At 43.9% G+C, this 16,967-nt stretch overlaps 1 protein-coding gene across 1 annotated transcript in view; it reads left to right on the forward strand.

Moving 5' to 3' along the window:
* Window positions 1–1,652: 1,652 nt before the first annotated feature.
* Window positions 1,653–16,967, forward strand: part of LOC124606100 (probable tubulin polyglutamylase TTLL9) — a 116,445-nt gene continuing 101,130 nt past the window's right edge. The window contains exons 1-2 of the mRNA XM_047138066.1: window positions 1,653–1,858; window positions 15,787–15,862. Of these exons, the coding sequence (XP_046994022.1) occupies window positions 1,653–1,858; window positions 15,787–15,862 (282 nt within the window). The remainder of the gene's footprint in view (window positions 1,859–15,786; window positions 15,863–16,967) is intronic.

Below are 16,967 nucleotides of genomic sequence, written 5' to 3' on the forward strand. Positions count from 1 at the left end.
ATTGTTATCCCGTTTGGAAACCCTATTATTAGGAGAAAAGAGTGGGGGCTAATGGTCACTGGCTTGTTTGACCGTCGAGAGAGAGTAACAGTAACGCCGAAAAGTCTTAACTGGCAGAACTCGAAGCGATACTCCATACATCTCTCAAGAAGGTATTTGGAAAACACCAAGGCTCATCTTTTAGCGTGAAAATCACCAATGTCTTCAACACTCAATGTGTCCAACCCGTAGAAACCGTGCAGATAAAGTTGCAGAAATAACTGCTCGCAAACAGGCGCACAAACATTAATTCTTCGCACAGACGTTATGGTTCAGAAGAGTGTACCCTCTGACGCAACGTATACTATGATTCGCAGAATATAAACGAAGATAAGGACGTATAAGCTACGTAGAAATGATAAATCACAAAATACTGATTTTGCAAAAAATAACGGACCATTTTCCATGTACAGAGGAAAAGCTCATTTAAGTAAGACAAGAATTTAGGTTGCTGAGCAAATACGTTTCGTTAACAATTACATTTTTACATGGATATTCAAACTTATTTTCATAAAAAGCCTTAAGTCTGTTCGCAGGCCCTGGCGGGTCCATCTGTACCGACCGACCGCCATGTCATCCTCTACTAGTGGTATCACTGGATGCGGTATGGAGGGTCGTGGCGCCAGTTCACTGCTCTCCCGGCCATTGCTGCTTTCGTGAGCTGTATCCGCTACTACTCTACTAAGTGGCTCCCCACCTGGCATCACGAGGCTGAGTGCACCTCGTTCCACTGCCTCCACCAAGGAAAAATCCGTGGCAGTACCAGGAAACGTACCCGCGTCCTCCACATGCCAGATAGCCGCGCTTACCACTCAGCTACTGAGGCGGTTTTCGACCTTATATATTTCTTCCAAATTATCTACTAAATCTTGTTTTCATTTGCATTAAAGTATTAGATATTGTTTCATTTGTTGTTATATTAATCAGCTTTTTAAATAACTAATTTTACTTGTTTCTGTCCTGCGCGTAAGAAGTTAGTCTTCAAGTTAAATAAAGACACTTTGGTTGCGTATTTTGAGTAATGTGCAGTGTTTACGCGCAACGATTCAGGGACGAATACATGTTTCATGTATCAATAAATCGGGGGAAAAAATTATGATTGTATTTCGCTTCACCAGAGTATTTAAAATAAAATAGACTGTTTTTCATGTATCTTACTTATTTCACATTTTGACGTAGATGGGAGGAGAGTAGCAGGATAATGGTGTAATGTAGTGAAATGAAATGATCGTACGGCATTGCTGGCCGGGAGACCCCATGCGGGTTGTTCGGCCGCCGAAATTGCAAGTCCTTTTTAGCTGACGCCACTTCGGCGACTTACGAGTCAATGATGATGAAATGGTGTGTGTGTGTGTGTGTGTGTGTGTGTGTGTGTGTGTGTGTGTGTGTGTGTGTGGAGGGGGGAATGGGAGGAGATGGACTGGCTGTGAAAGACGATGTGTGGGCGACGTTTTATTGAGTTGGGAATGGGATAGAGAGGAGATAGGCGTGTGGGATGTGGAGGGGCCCCCTTTGTGTACTTGCCCCAGGGCCACTATGACTGTACTTAACGCCCGCTCTGTAGACTCAAAACTAAACTAAACACTGTAAACCGCTTGTACTTAATTGTTTGGATGTACAGCTCTTATGGCTCGTGGTGTCAGGTGGAGTTCCTGAAGAGCAACTGGGACCTGTGCTGGTGCGACCCGCGGCACGTGGAGACGGCGATGGCGGCTCTTGACCCGGTCCGCAGGGACGACGGGCGGCGTGTGTGCCACTTCCGCAACCACTACGAGCTCACTCGCAAGAACTTGCTCTCCAGGAACCTCTCCAGGCTCAGGTACCCCCAGCCGGCGCTTACCTGCCCTCATTTGAAAACTCTATGCATAGGACGGGCTGTATTAATATTGTTTGCACTTCCCTTCACTGTCGATAACGCGGAAGGTAGGAACGAAGATTAGGATAGAACGTACCAATTACGACGCGGTCATTACAGTTGGAGCACAAGCTCAAATTGGGGAGGGATGGGGGTATTAAAAGACCGCATCCTTTCAGAGACACAAGTCCGACTTTTTCCTTAAGTGATTTAGGGAAACCATGGGAAAACTGACGCTGGATGGGCGGACGGGTCCGCCTTAACATAGAACCACCTCCTTCGGTCGGAAAAATGGAACCAAATAACACATTTGCTTCAGTGTTAGTTGTTATCACGGTCTCCAACTGTTTTGAAAGACGAGACTGATTCCACCTTGCCAGTGGAGTTTTACGTTTTCAAACTTTCGACATTTCTCTTACTTTCTCCCGCGGTATAAACAAGTCTGTGACCATTAGCACTATCTTCTTTTTGTTTTATTCTTCCCTCTCGATGATTCCTGTCAATCAAACGGGATATAAGTACCACTTCCATGAGCAGCATCACCTTTTAAAAGGTGTAAGTGACTTTTTAAGCAGTCTTTTCTGTTGGCAAACTGTAGCGTTTCAGTATGCTGCCAGTCAATCGAAGTCTACATTTGTAATACCTACACTCTGTATCCATGTATGAACCCTGCAGTTGCTAAATACCTGTGGGAATTGGATATATATCCTAAACTCCATCATCTCTCTGTCCATTTCCTCCCCCTATTTCTGTCTATCTCCTCCTTGTCCCCCCCCCCCTCTATGCCCGTTTCCTCCCCACTTCTCCGTCCATCTACACCTCCCCCTCTCTCTGATTTTGAGCTTTTTATTATTATTATTGCAAATTCAGATTCTGTAAGCCATAAATACAACTCTTTAATTTTCTGTGAAAACGATTACGTGTAAGAAAACAAAACAGTACATCGTTGTGTATACAATGTTTATTTAAAAATATATATAATTAGAAATAATATATAAGAGAGAAAAATCTTTCTATTGGTTTAAATATCCTACTATCGTAATTAAAACAGATCGCCAAAACGAAGACAAAACCGCACATGGACAAAGCACAGCATCTCCTTGCTTGCAGTTGGTTTTAACAGAAAACCTATAGAGTGTCCTGCAAATATATATATAGCCTATGTCCTCACGAATGTTTATTAGTGTCCTGTAAAAATTTGCGGTAAATTGGTCAAGAACGTTTCCTGATTTTGCTAACATTTCCCTATTACATATCACGTAGACATTTATGTCTTACATACAGGGTGATTATAATTAAAGTTAAACTTTCAAAACACTGTGAAATAACACCACTGGTCACAATGACGTCAAATTGCAACGGAATATTATCGGAGGAGGAGGAAAACGTATGGCAGAAGAAAAAAATAGCGTGAAAATTGATCAATAGAGTGCGCTGTATTTGTCAGACTAAGTAAATGAAAACACCTGTCAAGCGCATGACCTAAAGCTGGTATAAACACACCTGGTACACGGTTTTTCCACCTTGCGCGTCTGCGACGTTCGCTTTGACTGTCTCAATTCTGGATGGCGCTCTGCTTGTAAATCTGTATTACAAGAATGATGACTGCACACGTCGCTCTGCTGAAGTTCCGGGCGCTGAAGGATTTAAAAATAGGCTTTGGTCAGATGACTGCCATGGGTCTGGAGAAAATGATTAGGAAATTCGAAAAAAAGAGCTCTTTTGGTGTGCAACTCGCTAGAAGGAAGAAGCGAATTGATTCGACGTCAGTGGAAGCAGCGGCCACAGCAAAGCAGGAGGAGGCGAGTGGTCGTGTGCAAACGTGTAGTGCACGGAGAATTGCCCGAACACTGGACTTACCCTTGAGCACGGTGCGTAAATCCTACGAAAAATTCTTCTTTGCTATCCATTCAAAATTACCCATGTGCATGAGTTGCTTCCTGTTGACCTGTCAGCAAGAGAGACCTTTGCCTTATAATTACTTGCTCGCATGGAAGTGGACAATGATTGGCCGCGGAAGATCTTGAGATTGACGAAGCCCACTTCCACCTGACAGGATATGTCAATACACGGAATTGTCGAATATGGGCAACAGAAAATCCACACGAAAATCAACCAGAACCACTTCATCCTGAAAAGGTCACTGTGTGGTGCGGATGCGGCATCATTTATCATAGGGCCACATTTTTTCGAAGAGACGGGTGCTTCCGGTCCTGTTACCTGTGCCGTCACTGGTAAACACTATGAGTGTCTTTTGCGCAACCACGTAGTTCCAGTTCTCCAACAGCGTGGATGTGTGGATGGGATCTTTTTAATGCAAGATGGGGCACCTCCGCACATTGCAAATCCAGTTAAACAGCTGCTGAAGCGCCATTTCGGAAATGCTAGAATTATCAGCCGCCATTCCGCTGCAGCCTGGTCGTCCCGATCACCTGATCTTAATCCGTATGACTTCTGGCTGTGGGGCTATCTGAAAGATGTTTTGTTCAGCCTTCCGGTTGCAAACTTACGTGCATTGAAGACACGCATTGCGCAACACATTCTGAGCGTGACCCCGGAAACACTTGATCAGTTGTGGAACATGTTGTTTCTCGATTTCAACTTGTTACAGAAAACGGTGGACACTATTCTGAACATGTTTCGTGCCAGTCACACGGAAATTAATAATCCGATTTGATTTTGATTGATGCTTTTTATGGTGTTTTTGGCCTCAGGACAATTAAAAACCAAAACCCATGTGATTGATGCTTTTTATGCAGTTCTTGGCCTCAGGACGATTAAAAACCGATGTGAGTGATGCTTTGTATGCAGTTTTTGGCCACAGGACGATTGAAAACCGATTCTTCCCATCCGATGTGACATGACCTTGCCATGGTGGATGGGCTTACGTAACTAACAGCATTACACTTGTACACCCATGCAAACTGAGTAGTACGGTTTGTCTAACGTCAAACGTACACCGTAGGCATTGTTATATGATTCATTTGTCATTTGTAGTCGACCACTGTTAAATTATGATGCTTACAGGCCATCTATTGCTACATTTTTTAGTTACTTAAATTTATTCTGCCATACGTTTTCCCCCTTCTCCGATAATATTCCGTTGCAATTTGACGTCATTCTGACCAGTGGTGATATTTCTACAGCGGTTTGAAAGTGTAACTTTAATTATAATCACCCTGTATATTATGTCCATCCGAATGTTTAGTACAGTAATGTGTAAAATTTTGAAGTAAATCAGTCAAGTACCTCTCGAGATTTTTGATAACAACGTTTCCCCATTCTGTATTAAATGTGTATTTACATATTATGAGACTAGCTGTTACCCTCAGCTGGGCTCACATATGAGTGATGGTGAGTAAATAAGCTGCTGTACGTGCAAGAACACCAGCTGCCTTCATGTGTCTCCCTGTTTGGGTAAGAATAGCTCGTGATGTGCACACCGCTCTCACCCTTCCCCATGCTACCCAAACGCCCGAAGCGTCGACATGCGGAGCATCGCTCCGAGCAGTGCGTACACAGGGGTACGGGCAGGAGCATCCATCTATGTATCGTGCTATCGGAGTAGCTACACATCACACGTGTACATTATGCTGCAAATAGTGTAGAAGTGTGGATTAAACACATTGAAGATTGTATAAGCATTGTATTCGTTACTTTGAATCGTATAACGTAGCACATATCAACCGATAAAACTATTTTCAAAACATGCTAAAGTTAAATATTCAAAGAGTAAATAGCTGTTTCAAAGACTAAATACTTTTCCCTAATTCGCTTAACATTCTTCAAACGAATACTACACACTTTCTGAAGCAGCCTTTGTTTTTGCTCTGGGTTCAAGCTATCTCCATACCAGATTTAGAGAAATTGGTTCAGCGTGTTAGTTGTAGAAATGTAATGGACAGAGTTGCTTCCGCCTTTATAATATTAATAGAAGCCTATGGATAAAACCATCATCTACGACATCTTTTTTCCATGATCTGATTTTAGTGAAATAAAGCTTGTGTGGTGCCCCAAGCTATGCTGATGTTACCTATGAAACCCCAGTGAAAGAGATCATCGTGTTCAAATAGAAACAAACAAGACGGTTTAAAATAAAACTTTAAATCAGGATATTTTTTCGTAATTAGATTTTTATGAAATCAAGCCTATGCAGTGCCCAGGGTATTCTCAAGTTACCTGCGAAAGCTGCATGAAAAATCATTTACTAGTTTTCGAGAAGCGTGTTCAGAGAGACACTACGGTCTTATAAATTTATTATTAATATAGATGTCGCTCCAGTAGTTGTATAGAAACAGGCTCGTATTCGAATGCAACGTTGTGTCAAAATTTCAAAGCACTCAGTGAAGAACTTTCAGAGATTTACGCTTTTAATAAACGAACATTTACATTTTTGTTCGTATAGATGACATTTTTACACATTTTATCAAAATATTGTTGCTTTCTTAAACATTTTATATTTTCTGTGGTTTATTTTAATGCATTTAATGTATTTATGATACAAAATGTTCGAAATTTGTATATAAATATCAGAATTAAATTTTGTGCAAACTGGCTAGTTCATGCTTAGAAGATTGAAGTTGTAGGCTATAGGAAAATCACGGAGAGAAGGCCGTCGGTACTTGAGAGGTGAACGCACGAATAGAAAAGATGGAACGGAACGTAGTGAGCGCGTCCGTTATAGAATAAAGAATATAGCCTGCGGCCTGCCTTACGGCAAAAAGCAATTGGAGCAACGAGTGATGCAAAAGTGCTTATAAATTGTTCCAAATGAGCCTCGGATTCAACGGGCTGGAGCACGTAACGGCAGAGTATATAATTACATGCTCTGGGTCAGTACTTCCACGCTAAGAAGAGATTTATAGAGCGTATTACATGAAGAGCCACGGTTGCACAATCGTGGTCAGCATCGCCGCCGCAGCAGCTCGATACTTCGTCTATCTCTAGGAAAAGTAATGTTGTAGAATTATACTACCACCATGAACTATACTTCGTCATATTTACTTAATATACATATCAAAGGGAACTTATTGTGTAAGACCTACTTATCCGGTCGATTGACGTTACCTGAGTAAGATTTCCAGCCCCGTTCTATTATGTAATCTGCGATGTTATGAAATTCCAAGTCCTCATTCAAACAGTTATTTAATAATGCTTTATTCATTGCGTTGTCAACGGCCTTGCTGCGCTGGTAATACCGATTCCCGCCAGATCACCGAAGTTAAGCGCTGTCAGGCTTGGGTACCACTTGGATCCATTATTGTCAGGGTCTGCCGAGCGCTGTTAGCAAGCGAGGTGCACTCACCCTTCGTGAGACCAATTAAGGAGCTACCTGACTGAGAAGTAGCGGCTCCAATCACGATCATTAACAATGGCCGGGAGACTGCTGTGCTGACCACATACTCTTCCAAATCCGCATCCAGTGACGCCTATCGGTTGAGGATGACACGGCGGTCGATCGGACCGTCGCGCCTTCTGATGCCTGCTCTGTCGGAGTTTTTATTGACTGAGCTGGTTGTAGATGGAGTAAGTAGTTTAATGAGACATGTTTTGCTTCTTTCAAATGTCTCACGTGCTAGTAAAATTGAATCATATCGATCACATTGTTAAATGCTTTTGTTTAATATTTCTCAAATAAGCGCTACTAAAAGTAATTGTTTAGTGTTTAACTCAGAATGAAATTGTTGTACACTACTGGCCATTAAAATTGCTACACCACGAAGATGACGTGCTACAGACGCGAAATTTAACCGACAGGAAGAAGACGCCATGATATGCAAATGATTAGATTTTCAGAGGATTCACACAAGGTTGGCGCCGGTGGCGACACCTACAACGTGCTGATATGTGGAGTTCACGTTTGTGTCCTGAACTCGGTATGTAGTGAAGCTGTGCCACTTCAAACTTCTCTTGAAGCTGTGGCTGTCAGGATATGAACGACGCAGGAAATAACTCTCTGCAGATGGTGCTGTACCCCTGAACATATTGGCTGCACTGATTGATCAACTTTCTAAACCTTTCCTACATTTGGGAAATTTTAACGCCCATAAACCCTTGTGGAGGTAGCACCATGCTTACTGTCTGTGGCAGAGATGTTGAAAATTTACTGTCCCAACTCGACCTCTCCCTCTTAAATACTGGGGCCGCCACACACTTCAGTGTGGCTCATGGTAGTTACCTGGCCATTGATTTATCAATGTGCGGCCCAGAACTTCACCCATCTACCCACTGGAGAGCACATGACGACCTGTGTGGTAGTGACCACTTCCCCATCTTCCTGTCACTCCCCTGGCGTCATGCCTACGGACGCCTATCCAGATGGTCTTTAAACAAGGCACACTCGGTAGCCTTCACTTCTCCTATCACCTTTGAATCACCCCCAAATGGTGCCATCGATGTTGTGATTGAGCAGGTCACTACAATGATCGCTTCTGTGCTGGGAAACGCGATGCCTCGTTGCCCCTGGCGAAAGACACTCCCTTGGCGGTCGCCGGAAGTCGCTGAGGCAATTAAAAAGCATCGGCGAGCTCTACAGCGACATAATCAGCACCCTTCCCTAGATCACCTAATAGCCTTTAAGCGGCTCCGTGCCCGCATTCGCCTGCTTATATAATGACGAAAACAGGAGTGTTGGGAGAGGTACGTGTCGACCATTGTGTGCCATCCCTCACTTTCCGAAGTCTGGCCGAAGATCAGATGTCTTTTTGGGTACCAGACCCCTACAGGTATCCCTGGCATTTACATCAGTGGCGCATTATTTACCGACGCAAACGCGATTACCGAGCACTTTTCTGAGCACTGTGCTCGAGCCTCTGTGTCGGAGAACAACCTCCCAGCCTTTCATACCCTCAAACGGCGGGTGGAAGGGAAAGTCCTCGCGTTCACTACACGCCACAGTGAACCCTATAACGCCCCATTTACAGAGTGAGAGCTCCTCAGCGCCCTTGCACATTGCCACGACACAGCTCCTGGGCCGGAACGGATCAATAGTTTGGTGATTAAACATCGCTCGTCTGACTACAACGATATCTCCTCGTCATCTTCAACCGAATCTGGTGCGATCGCGTCTTTCCATCGCAATGGCGGGAGAGCACCATCATTCCGGTGCTAAAACCCGGTAAAAATCCGCTTGATGTGGATTGCTATAGGCCCATCAACCTCTCCAACGTTCTCTGTAAGTTGCTGGAACGTTATGTTGTGTCGGCGATTGGGATGGGCCTAGAGTCACGTGGCCTACTGCTCCATGTCAGGGCGGCTTTCGCCAGGGTCATTCTACCACTGACAATGTTGTCTCCCTCGAATCTGTCATCCGAACAGCCTTTTCAATACGCCATCACCTCTCTGCCGTCGTTTTTAACTTATGTAATGCATACGACACGACCTGCCTACATCATATCCTTGCCACATTGTATGAGTGGGATCTTCGGGACCCGCTCCCGATTTTTATCCAATACTTCCTGTCACTCCGTAGTTTCCGTGTCCAAGTCGGTGCCTCCCACAGCTACCCCCGTATTCAGGAGAATGGCATTCCGCAGGGTTTCGTATTGAGTTTATCTCTGTTTTTAGTGGCCATTAACGGCCTAGCAGCAGCCGTAGGGGCGTCGCTCTCCCCTTCCCTTTATGCGGACGACTTCTGCATTTCGTATTGCTCCTCCAGTACTGGTGTTGCTGAGCGGCGCCTACAGGGAGCCATTCACAAGGCGCTTTCACGGGCTCTAGCCCACGGCTTCCAGTTTTCAGCCGCAAAGTCGTGTGTCATGCACTTCTGTCGGCGTCGTACCGTTCATCCGGAACCTGAACTTTATGTTAATGACGACCCACTCACTGTAGTGGAGACATATAGATTCTTAAGACTGGTTTTCGATGTCCGATTGACTTGGCTACCTCACCTTCATCAGCTTAAGCGGAAGTGCTGGCAGCATCTCAGTGCCCTCCGTTGCCTGAGCAGCACCAACCGGGGTGCAGATCGCTCTACGCTGCTGCAGCTCTACAGAGCCCTTGTACAATCCCGCCTTGACTGTGGGAGTCGGGTTTACGGTTCTGCGGCGCCCTCAGTGTTGCGTTCACTTGACCGAGTGCACCGCTGTGGCGTTCGCCTAGCGACAGGAGCTTTTCGAACGAGTCCAGTGACCAGTTCCTGGTGGAGGCCGGAGTCCCTCCTTTGCGGATCCGTCGTGCACAACTGCTCACCAGTTATGTTGCACACATTCGTAGTTCTCCTGAACATCCGAATTACCGTCTCCTTTTCCCTCCCGCGGCAGTTAATCTCCCACAACGGCGGCCCAGGTCAGGGCTCACAACTGGAGTTCGCGTGCAATCCCTTCTCTCCGAACTGGAGTCCTTCCCTTTACCCCCTCTACTTGAAGTCCATTCAAGTACACCTCCATGGTGTACACCTCGCCGAAGCTTCGTCTGGACCTTTTATGTGGCCCTAAGGACTCCATTAACACCACCGCTCTCTGCTGCCGCTGCCTCTCGATTCTTGAAGTGTTCTGTGGCTCTGAAGTGGTTTACACTGACAGCTCGATGGCTGACGGTAATGTTGGCTTCGCCTATGTCCACAGAGACCATATTGAACAGCATTCTTTGACCGCTGGCTGCAGTGTATTCACTGCAGAGCTTGTGGCCATATCTCGTGCACTTCAGTACATCCGTTCCCGTTCTGGTGATCCGTTCCTTCTCTGTTTTGACTCGCTGAGCAACTTACAAGCTATCGACTAGTGCTACCCTCATTATTCTTTAGTTGCGAACACCCAGGAGTCCATCTCTGGCTTGGAACAGTCCAGTCACTCGGTGGTGTTTGTGTGGACCGAAGGACACATCGGAATTCCAGGCAACGAACTTGCTGACAGGCTGGTCAAACAGGCTAAGTGGAAACTGCTCCTAGAGATGGTCATCTCTGAAACTGACCTGCCTTCTGTCTTATACCACAAGGTTTTTAAGCTTTGGGAGACGGAGTGGCATGACAGTATGCACAACAAATTGCGGGTCATTAAGGAGATTGCGAATGTGTGGAAATCTTCCCTGCAGGCTTCTCACAGGGAATCAGTTGTCCTTTGCCGAATCCACATTGGTCATACGTGGCACACACATGGTTTCTCCTCCGCCGCGAGGACCCACCTCAGTTTCGCTGTGGCTCCCAAAAAAACAGTCCACCTCTTGCTGGACTGCCCACTTTTAGCCGCTTTGCGGCGTACTTTTAACTTTCTCAGCACCCTACCTTCGATGTTGGGCGACAATGCCTCAACAGCAGCTTTAGTTTTACGTTTTATTCGTGCGGGTGGTTTTTATCATTTGATCTGAGTTTTAGTTCATAACCTTTGTCCTTCTGTGTCGTTCACCCTAGGGCTTTTCGGGTGGAGGTTTTAATGTGTTGCAGAGAGGCTGGCTTCTCCTTTTTTTTTCTAATGGGCAGCCAGCCATGGTAATATGATTTCTGGTTTTCAATCTTTTCTTCATGTTTCTTGCGTTTCTATGAGGTTTTCTTGTCCTGTTTTGCCCATTGTAGTGTTTGTTGTCCTTCTGTCGTTCTTCTGGTTCTTCCTTTATTGTGTTATTGTGCCGTGAGTCTTCTTTGTTTTCTTCTTTCCCTTGGGTAATTGTTTTACTGGGAACAAGGGACCGATGACCTCGCAGTTTGGTCCCTTTCACCCCCTTTTAAACCAACCAACATAAAATAGTGTTGTTATACCATTTTCTCAGTGGGATTGAAACAGGTTTCATATTTTGCACATAACTTGTAAGCTACTAAATGCCCAGTATTGCAAGAAAATTCATTTTGTTGACTTTTATTTTCCTTTTTCCTGTGCCTCAATATATCTTAACTTACTAAGAGTAGTTTTTTTCCTTTATCCAAGAAAATGACAATTTTTGTTTAACCAGGCGCTCTCACAGCTCTCTTAGCAACTGGCGACACTGTTTCTTGTTGCCAGGTGTTAAGTAAATTTGATTCCACATGAAGGTTTTCCAACATCACTAGGAACTTCCTACGTTATCTCTGGTTTTATATATTGCCCAAAAGAGCTTTCTTAAGAGCCCCATTACTTTTATAGCTCTTTAATACTTTTTTTTTAAAATAGGAAACTTCTTTCCCAGTACAATTTAGACCACAGGTAACCGCAAGGTACACGGAGAAATGCAAACCTGCATACCCGTACAGTACAGCAGAATACGCTGTGTCTCCAATCGTGTACGGGACAGTGCGGCTTCCTGTACGCCGATCAGTCTGTCACCATGCCTGTCACCATCATTTTCAACTTCAATCGCAATCACATTTTCACTTTAGGACAAGAAGGGTTGTCAATACGGAAATTTGCCCGCAGAGTTGGTGTACGCCGTAGAGACGTCAGTCGAACGTTCATTACCTACGGTGAGACACGAAACGTGGAAGACCTGCCTGATAGTCGTCGCCGACGATCAGCAGTAACAGCTAATGACGGCTATCTACAAACTATGAGTCGAAGATGTTCCGAGAAGAAAGCAGCAGAACAGCGCATAGGTTTCTAGCCGGCAAGTGGGAGGGGTGTGACAGCAAGCAATCGTGTCCATAGGATCAGTATGGCGTCTAAAATTTCGTTACGAATAAAAATACAAACTAGCCTGTTCCTTGTTTTTTGAAGAAGATGGGCAGTGAACAATGAAGACGTAACGTTAATTGGTGGCATCGAGTTCTCTTCACCGAGCAGACTTTCATTTTGGTGGCGCCAGGCGATCATTGTACAAGAGTACAAATAACACTGTGTGATCCATGCTCACAATCCATCGCGTTCTGGATGGAGGTGGTGGGTGAGTCACGTTTTGGACTGGTATCACGTACGGATGTCTGGCACCCCTCATCGTTTTGGAGGCTATTTTTAGGGCTGTATAGTATCAGGATAGGATCCTTCAACAAACTGTTCAGTTCTACACTCAACACATAGGCGATGCAGGGAAACACCGCTCCAACTTTGTGAACAGCATCCTCCAGTAGGCAACAATCAATCGAATCGATTTGTCTGCGGTTGAACGTGCTTCGGACCAGTTGAAACTTGTGGTGTGTCATCATTGGAACCCTTCTCACTCACTGGATGGACTCAGGAGAGGGCGGCACCGGAAACAAAATCTCGGCATGTCCTAAAGAACACACGCCACACTTTCATATAATTCATTCCTCTCTATGGACAATGAATCCACCACCTTCAAAGTGCGGATGTACAAGTACGTTAGATCTCTTACGGGAATCTCAAAACAGCGAGCATGGAGGATATGGACGGGAACTTCCGGCAGGTGGCGCTAGGGGGGAACATGAGTCGACCGGGAGACATGCCGAGACAGTCCTCTCAGTTGCGCTAAACAGTACCCGGATTGCACAGTGGTTAACGCAACTGCCTAGTAAGCAGGAGTTCCCGGGTTCGAATCCCGGTCCGGCACATATTTTCACGCGTTGCCGCTAATTCCGCATAAAGTGCCGATGCAGCTTCCATCAACGGTTCCTCCCCTTCCCTTTTCTTTCCTTTCCTTTCCTTCCCTTTCCTTTCCTTTTCTTTCGCTTCCTTTCCTTTCCTTTCCTTTCCTTTCTCCAGCATCCATCTTCAATTTACATAACATGTAACAATGCCTGTGGTGGAACACTATGGTATTTAATGTTATCCAGCAGCAGTTTGATTTCACAGGTGTGCAAAGATCTGTATTTTAGTACAAACTGGATTTATTATTTTTTTCTTTGGTTTCTTAAGGACCACTCTTTCATTCCCTGCTAGAAACATTCGCATATACAGGATGTAAACGATATTTGTTTATAACGCACCGCAGGGCTGAAGACGAAGTGGCGACTAAGAATTTGATATAGGACACTTGTGAGCCATCAAGTCGTGGAACCACCTCAAATTGTCCTACAAAAACCACTTAAGGTACAGCACATGCGCGACGTGCGAGATTTCCAACAGTCTCTCGCTCTCTAGGCGCAAAGTATTGGCACCAGAGAAAAAATTAGTGGGACGTTTTAGTAGGAATTAAGGCAGCTTAAATTTGTACTGGGATATTTTTTCCATAGTAGCTGCGGTTTTCGAGGTATTCAAGGAAACCGTACAAATGTGACTTAAATGTGTCCCCACACCCACCACCTACAAGATTTTTAGTATGTTGTCCATAGCACACCCTCCTACAACTGTATAAATTATTTATACAATTTATACAATTATTTACCAAACTTAACCTTTTTGGCTTACATTCAATCGGCATTTACACCACCGGCTTAGTTGGCTATTTTGTTAACATTATTAATCTGAACATTCCCTTGAGAGTATTGAAACAAAAGTTTTTGTAAAAGTTATGCATAAACTACTTACGCTTAAAATCCGATCTCAATTTAACCCCCACAAGCTGAGTACATTCATAGAAAGAAGGCCAGACAGACAAATCATTTAATTGTAACTTTAATCTGGTAAGGTTTTAAAAATTATGAGGTAAAATTTGCGCAAACGTCAGTTTTGTAATTTGTAGGTGCATGACTAAGCCGGTGGCATTATAATAGCTCAGTCAATGAAGGCAAAAAAAGATCGAATATGGGAAATAATTCGTACAGCCGCAAATTTTTGTACGGTGTTATGACCAACGTACTAAAGATCTTGTGGGTGGTGAGTACGGAGGTGGGGGACATTTGATTGCCACTTTTCTGCGTGTTTCTTGAATAACTCGAAAACCGCAACTCTAGCGAAAATGTCCCAGTATAAAATAAACTGCATAAACTTTAATTTTTCGCTAGGACCAATAGTTTGCGCCCAGAGAGCGAAGGAATATTGAAAATCTCGGGAACCGCGCGTGCGCTGTAACGCATGTGGTTTTTCTGGGCCTGTTTGTGTCGATTTCCCAACTTGGTGGATCACAAGTGCCCTGCATCGAATTGTTAATCTCGACGTCCTCTACACCGCTGTAGTACGCTGTAAAAATTATCGTTTACACCCGGTATACAAGTGATATTAAACTTTTTTGAGTAGTTTATTACATATCATTTGCCGTAACATGTATATCTGCTCCAACAACGGGTGAAGAAAAATCATTTTAACACCAAAGCTGCTCTTTATTTACTGGCTGATTAGTTTTGAGCTTTGCACATTTTACGAGTCACCTATTACAGACAACAAAATTTTTGGTGAGTGGATGTGTAGCACGTGGATAATAAAGGTATCGGTGATAACATGTTTCGTATGGTAACTACTTGCGTATTTGTATTTGGGCTATGTTTGCTGTAGACAGTTCTCTTTGTCATCTCATTTAAGTTAGTGTTATATCTGCGTTGCAAGATATCACAGATGTAGTTACATAATACATTATTATGTTAATGCATGTGAATAATATATATTTTTGTTTATTATGGTACCTTTCATCATCCAGCCTGATGTGATAAACTTGACTACAATATTTTATACACAATGGAGAATTTGTTCTTACTGGATTGCACTGTGTGTCACGCTGTCTTCCTGAATAAAAATGGTTCAGATGGCTCTAAGCTCTATAGGACTTAACATCCGAGGTCATCGGTCTCCTAGACTTATAACTACTTAAACCTAACTTACCTAAGGATATCACACACATCCATGCCCGAGGCAGGATTCGAACCTGCGACCGTAGCAGCAGCGCGGTTCCGGACTGAAGCGCCTAGAACCGCTCGGCTTCCTGAATACAAATGCCTAAGTATTACCACACGAACCATTTCATCGCTGATACTTCGTTCTCGGTAACAGGTGGCTTGTGAGTATGAACAAAGTCCAAAACTAGTCAAACAGTAAATAAACAGCAACTAATGGTGTTAAAATGTCTTTTCTTCACTATTTAAGAGCTTGAAGACGCTGCTTACTGAAAGTTTTTATAACGGAGAAGAGCTATAATGCGTCATTGCATTGTTATTGTTGCAGGCGCCGATACGTACGAGAAGGCGGAGAAGAGAAGGCTTCTCTGTGCGACATCATGCCACTCACGTTTGAGCTGCCAGTAAGTGCTGCAACCCTTCAGCCTTCTGCGTTGCGCGGGTGGAGGACATTTCAGGGGCCAACCACTCTCCGCAGATATCTGTTTTTCCAAAAGCATAGCGCAGATTATTTTGTCTGTGTATAACTGTGCACGCTGATACAAAATTACTATTGATTATTGCATACATTCCTCATTGAATGCATTGCTTAGCTTTTATCCTCGCTACTCTGTCAAGCTAACTGCAAAATCTACTTACAAGGTAGGTCTCTCAGCTGTAACAGGAATTTGTATTTAAACATTTGTTCGCACACCCGTCTCACATTTCTAACCATGCCTCCGACGACTTGCGACTATGTTGCTCTATGTCTGTTCACAACAGCTCTTGCGGTCTTTGCGGAGAGGTGAGGGAGGTTAACGCGACAGTTAGTCAGTTACACCAGCAAGTAGTTGACGTTTTTAGTATATGTGTGTCAGTATTGTCATATATGTACAGCAAATGTGAACGAAACAGTTAGTGTTTAGAACATTTTAAGTATTGTGGCATCCCATGTAAGAAGGCGTTATCCAACGGAAGACGATGTAGGACAAGATAACGACACTTTTGCAATGTTTTTGATGAATCTGATTATTCAGAAACATGAATGTTCATTTGACTGCTCAACTGACATTACATTGGAAACGACAATGGATAAAGAAAACGGCTTTATAGACGACAACACGATTAATCGTGTTCAAGACTGTAGTGCTAGTGGCAGTGGGGGAAACAGTACACTTCAAAGAGAAGTTAACAGTTCTGGTGATTATGAACCTTCACCAGAAAAGAATAAAATTTCCGGAAGAATATCTTGAACGTATTTATGATGATTATCATACACCTCCACATAAAGGTGCGACCTACAACTCATTACTGAAGAGACATCCATCCATAAGAAGCACGTCGAACATCAAAGTAATATTTGATTATATGGAGGAAAAAAGACGTAATAAACATCCATTTCGAGGACCAAGGCAATAAAAAAACTGGAGATGAAACAACGTGTTCTACCCCATCTGACATAGCAAGGAATAAAGTAAAATGTGTACAGTACTGGTATCTCAAATTTTGAGCGATCCAAACAGCAGGAGA

This window comes from Schistocerca americana, chromosome 3 (assembly GCF_021461395.2).
Source record: "Schistocerca americana isolate TAMUIC-IGC-003095 chromosome 3, iqSchAmer2.1, whole genome shotgun sequence".
In the NCBI taxonomy this organism is placed as follows: domain Eukaryota; kingdom Metazoa; phylum Arthropoda; class Insecta; order Orthoptera; family Acrididae; genus Schistocerca; species Schistocerca americana.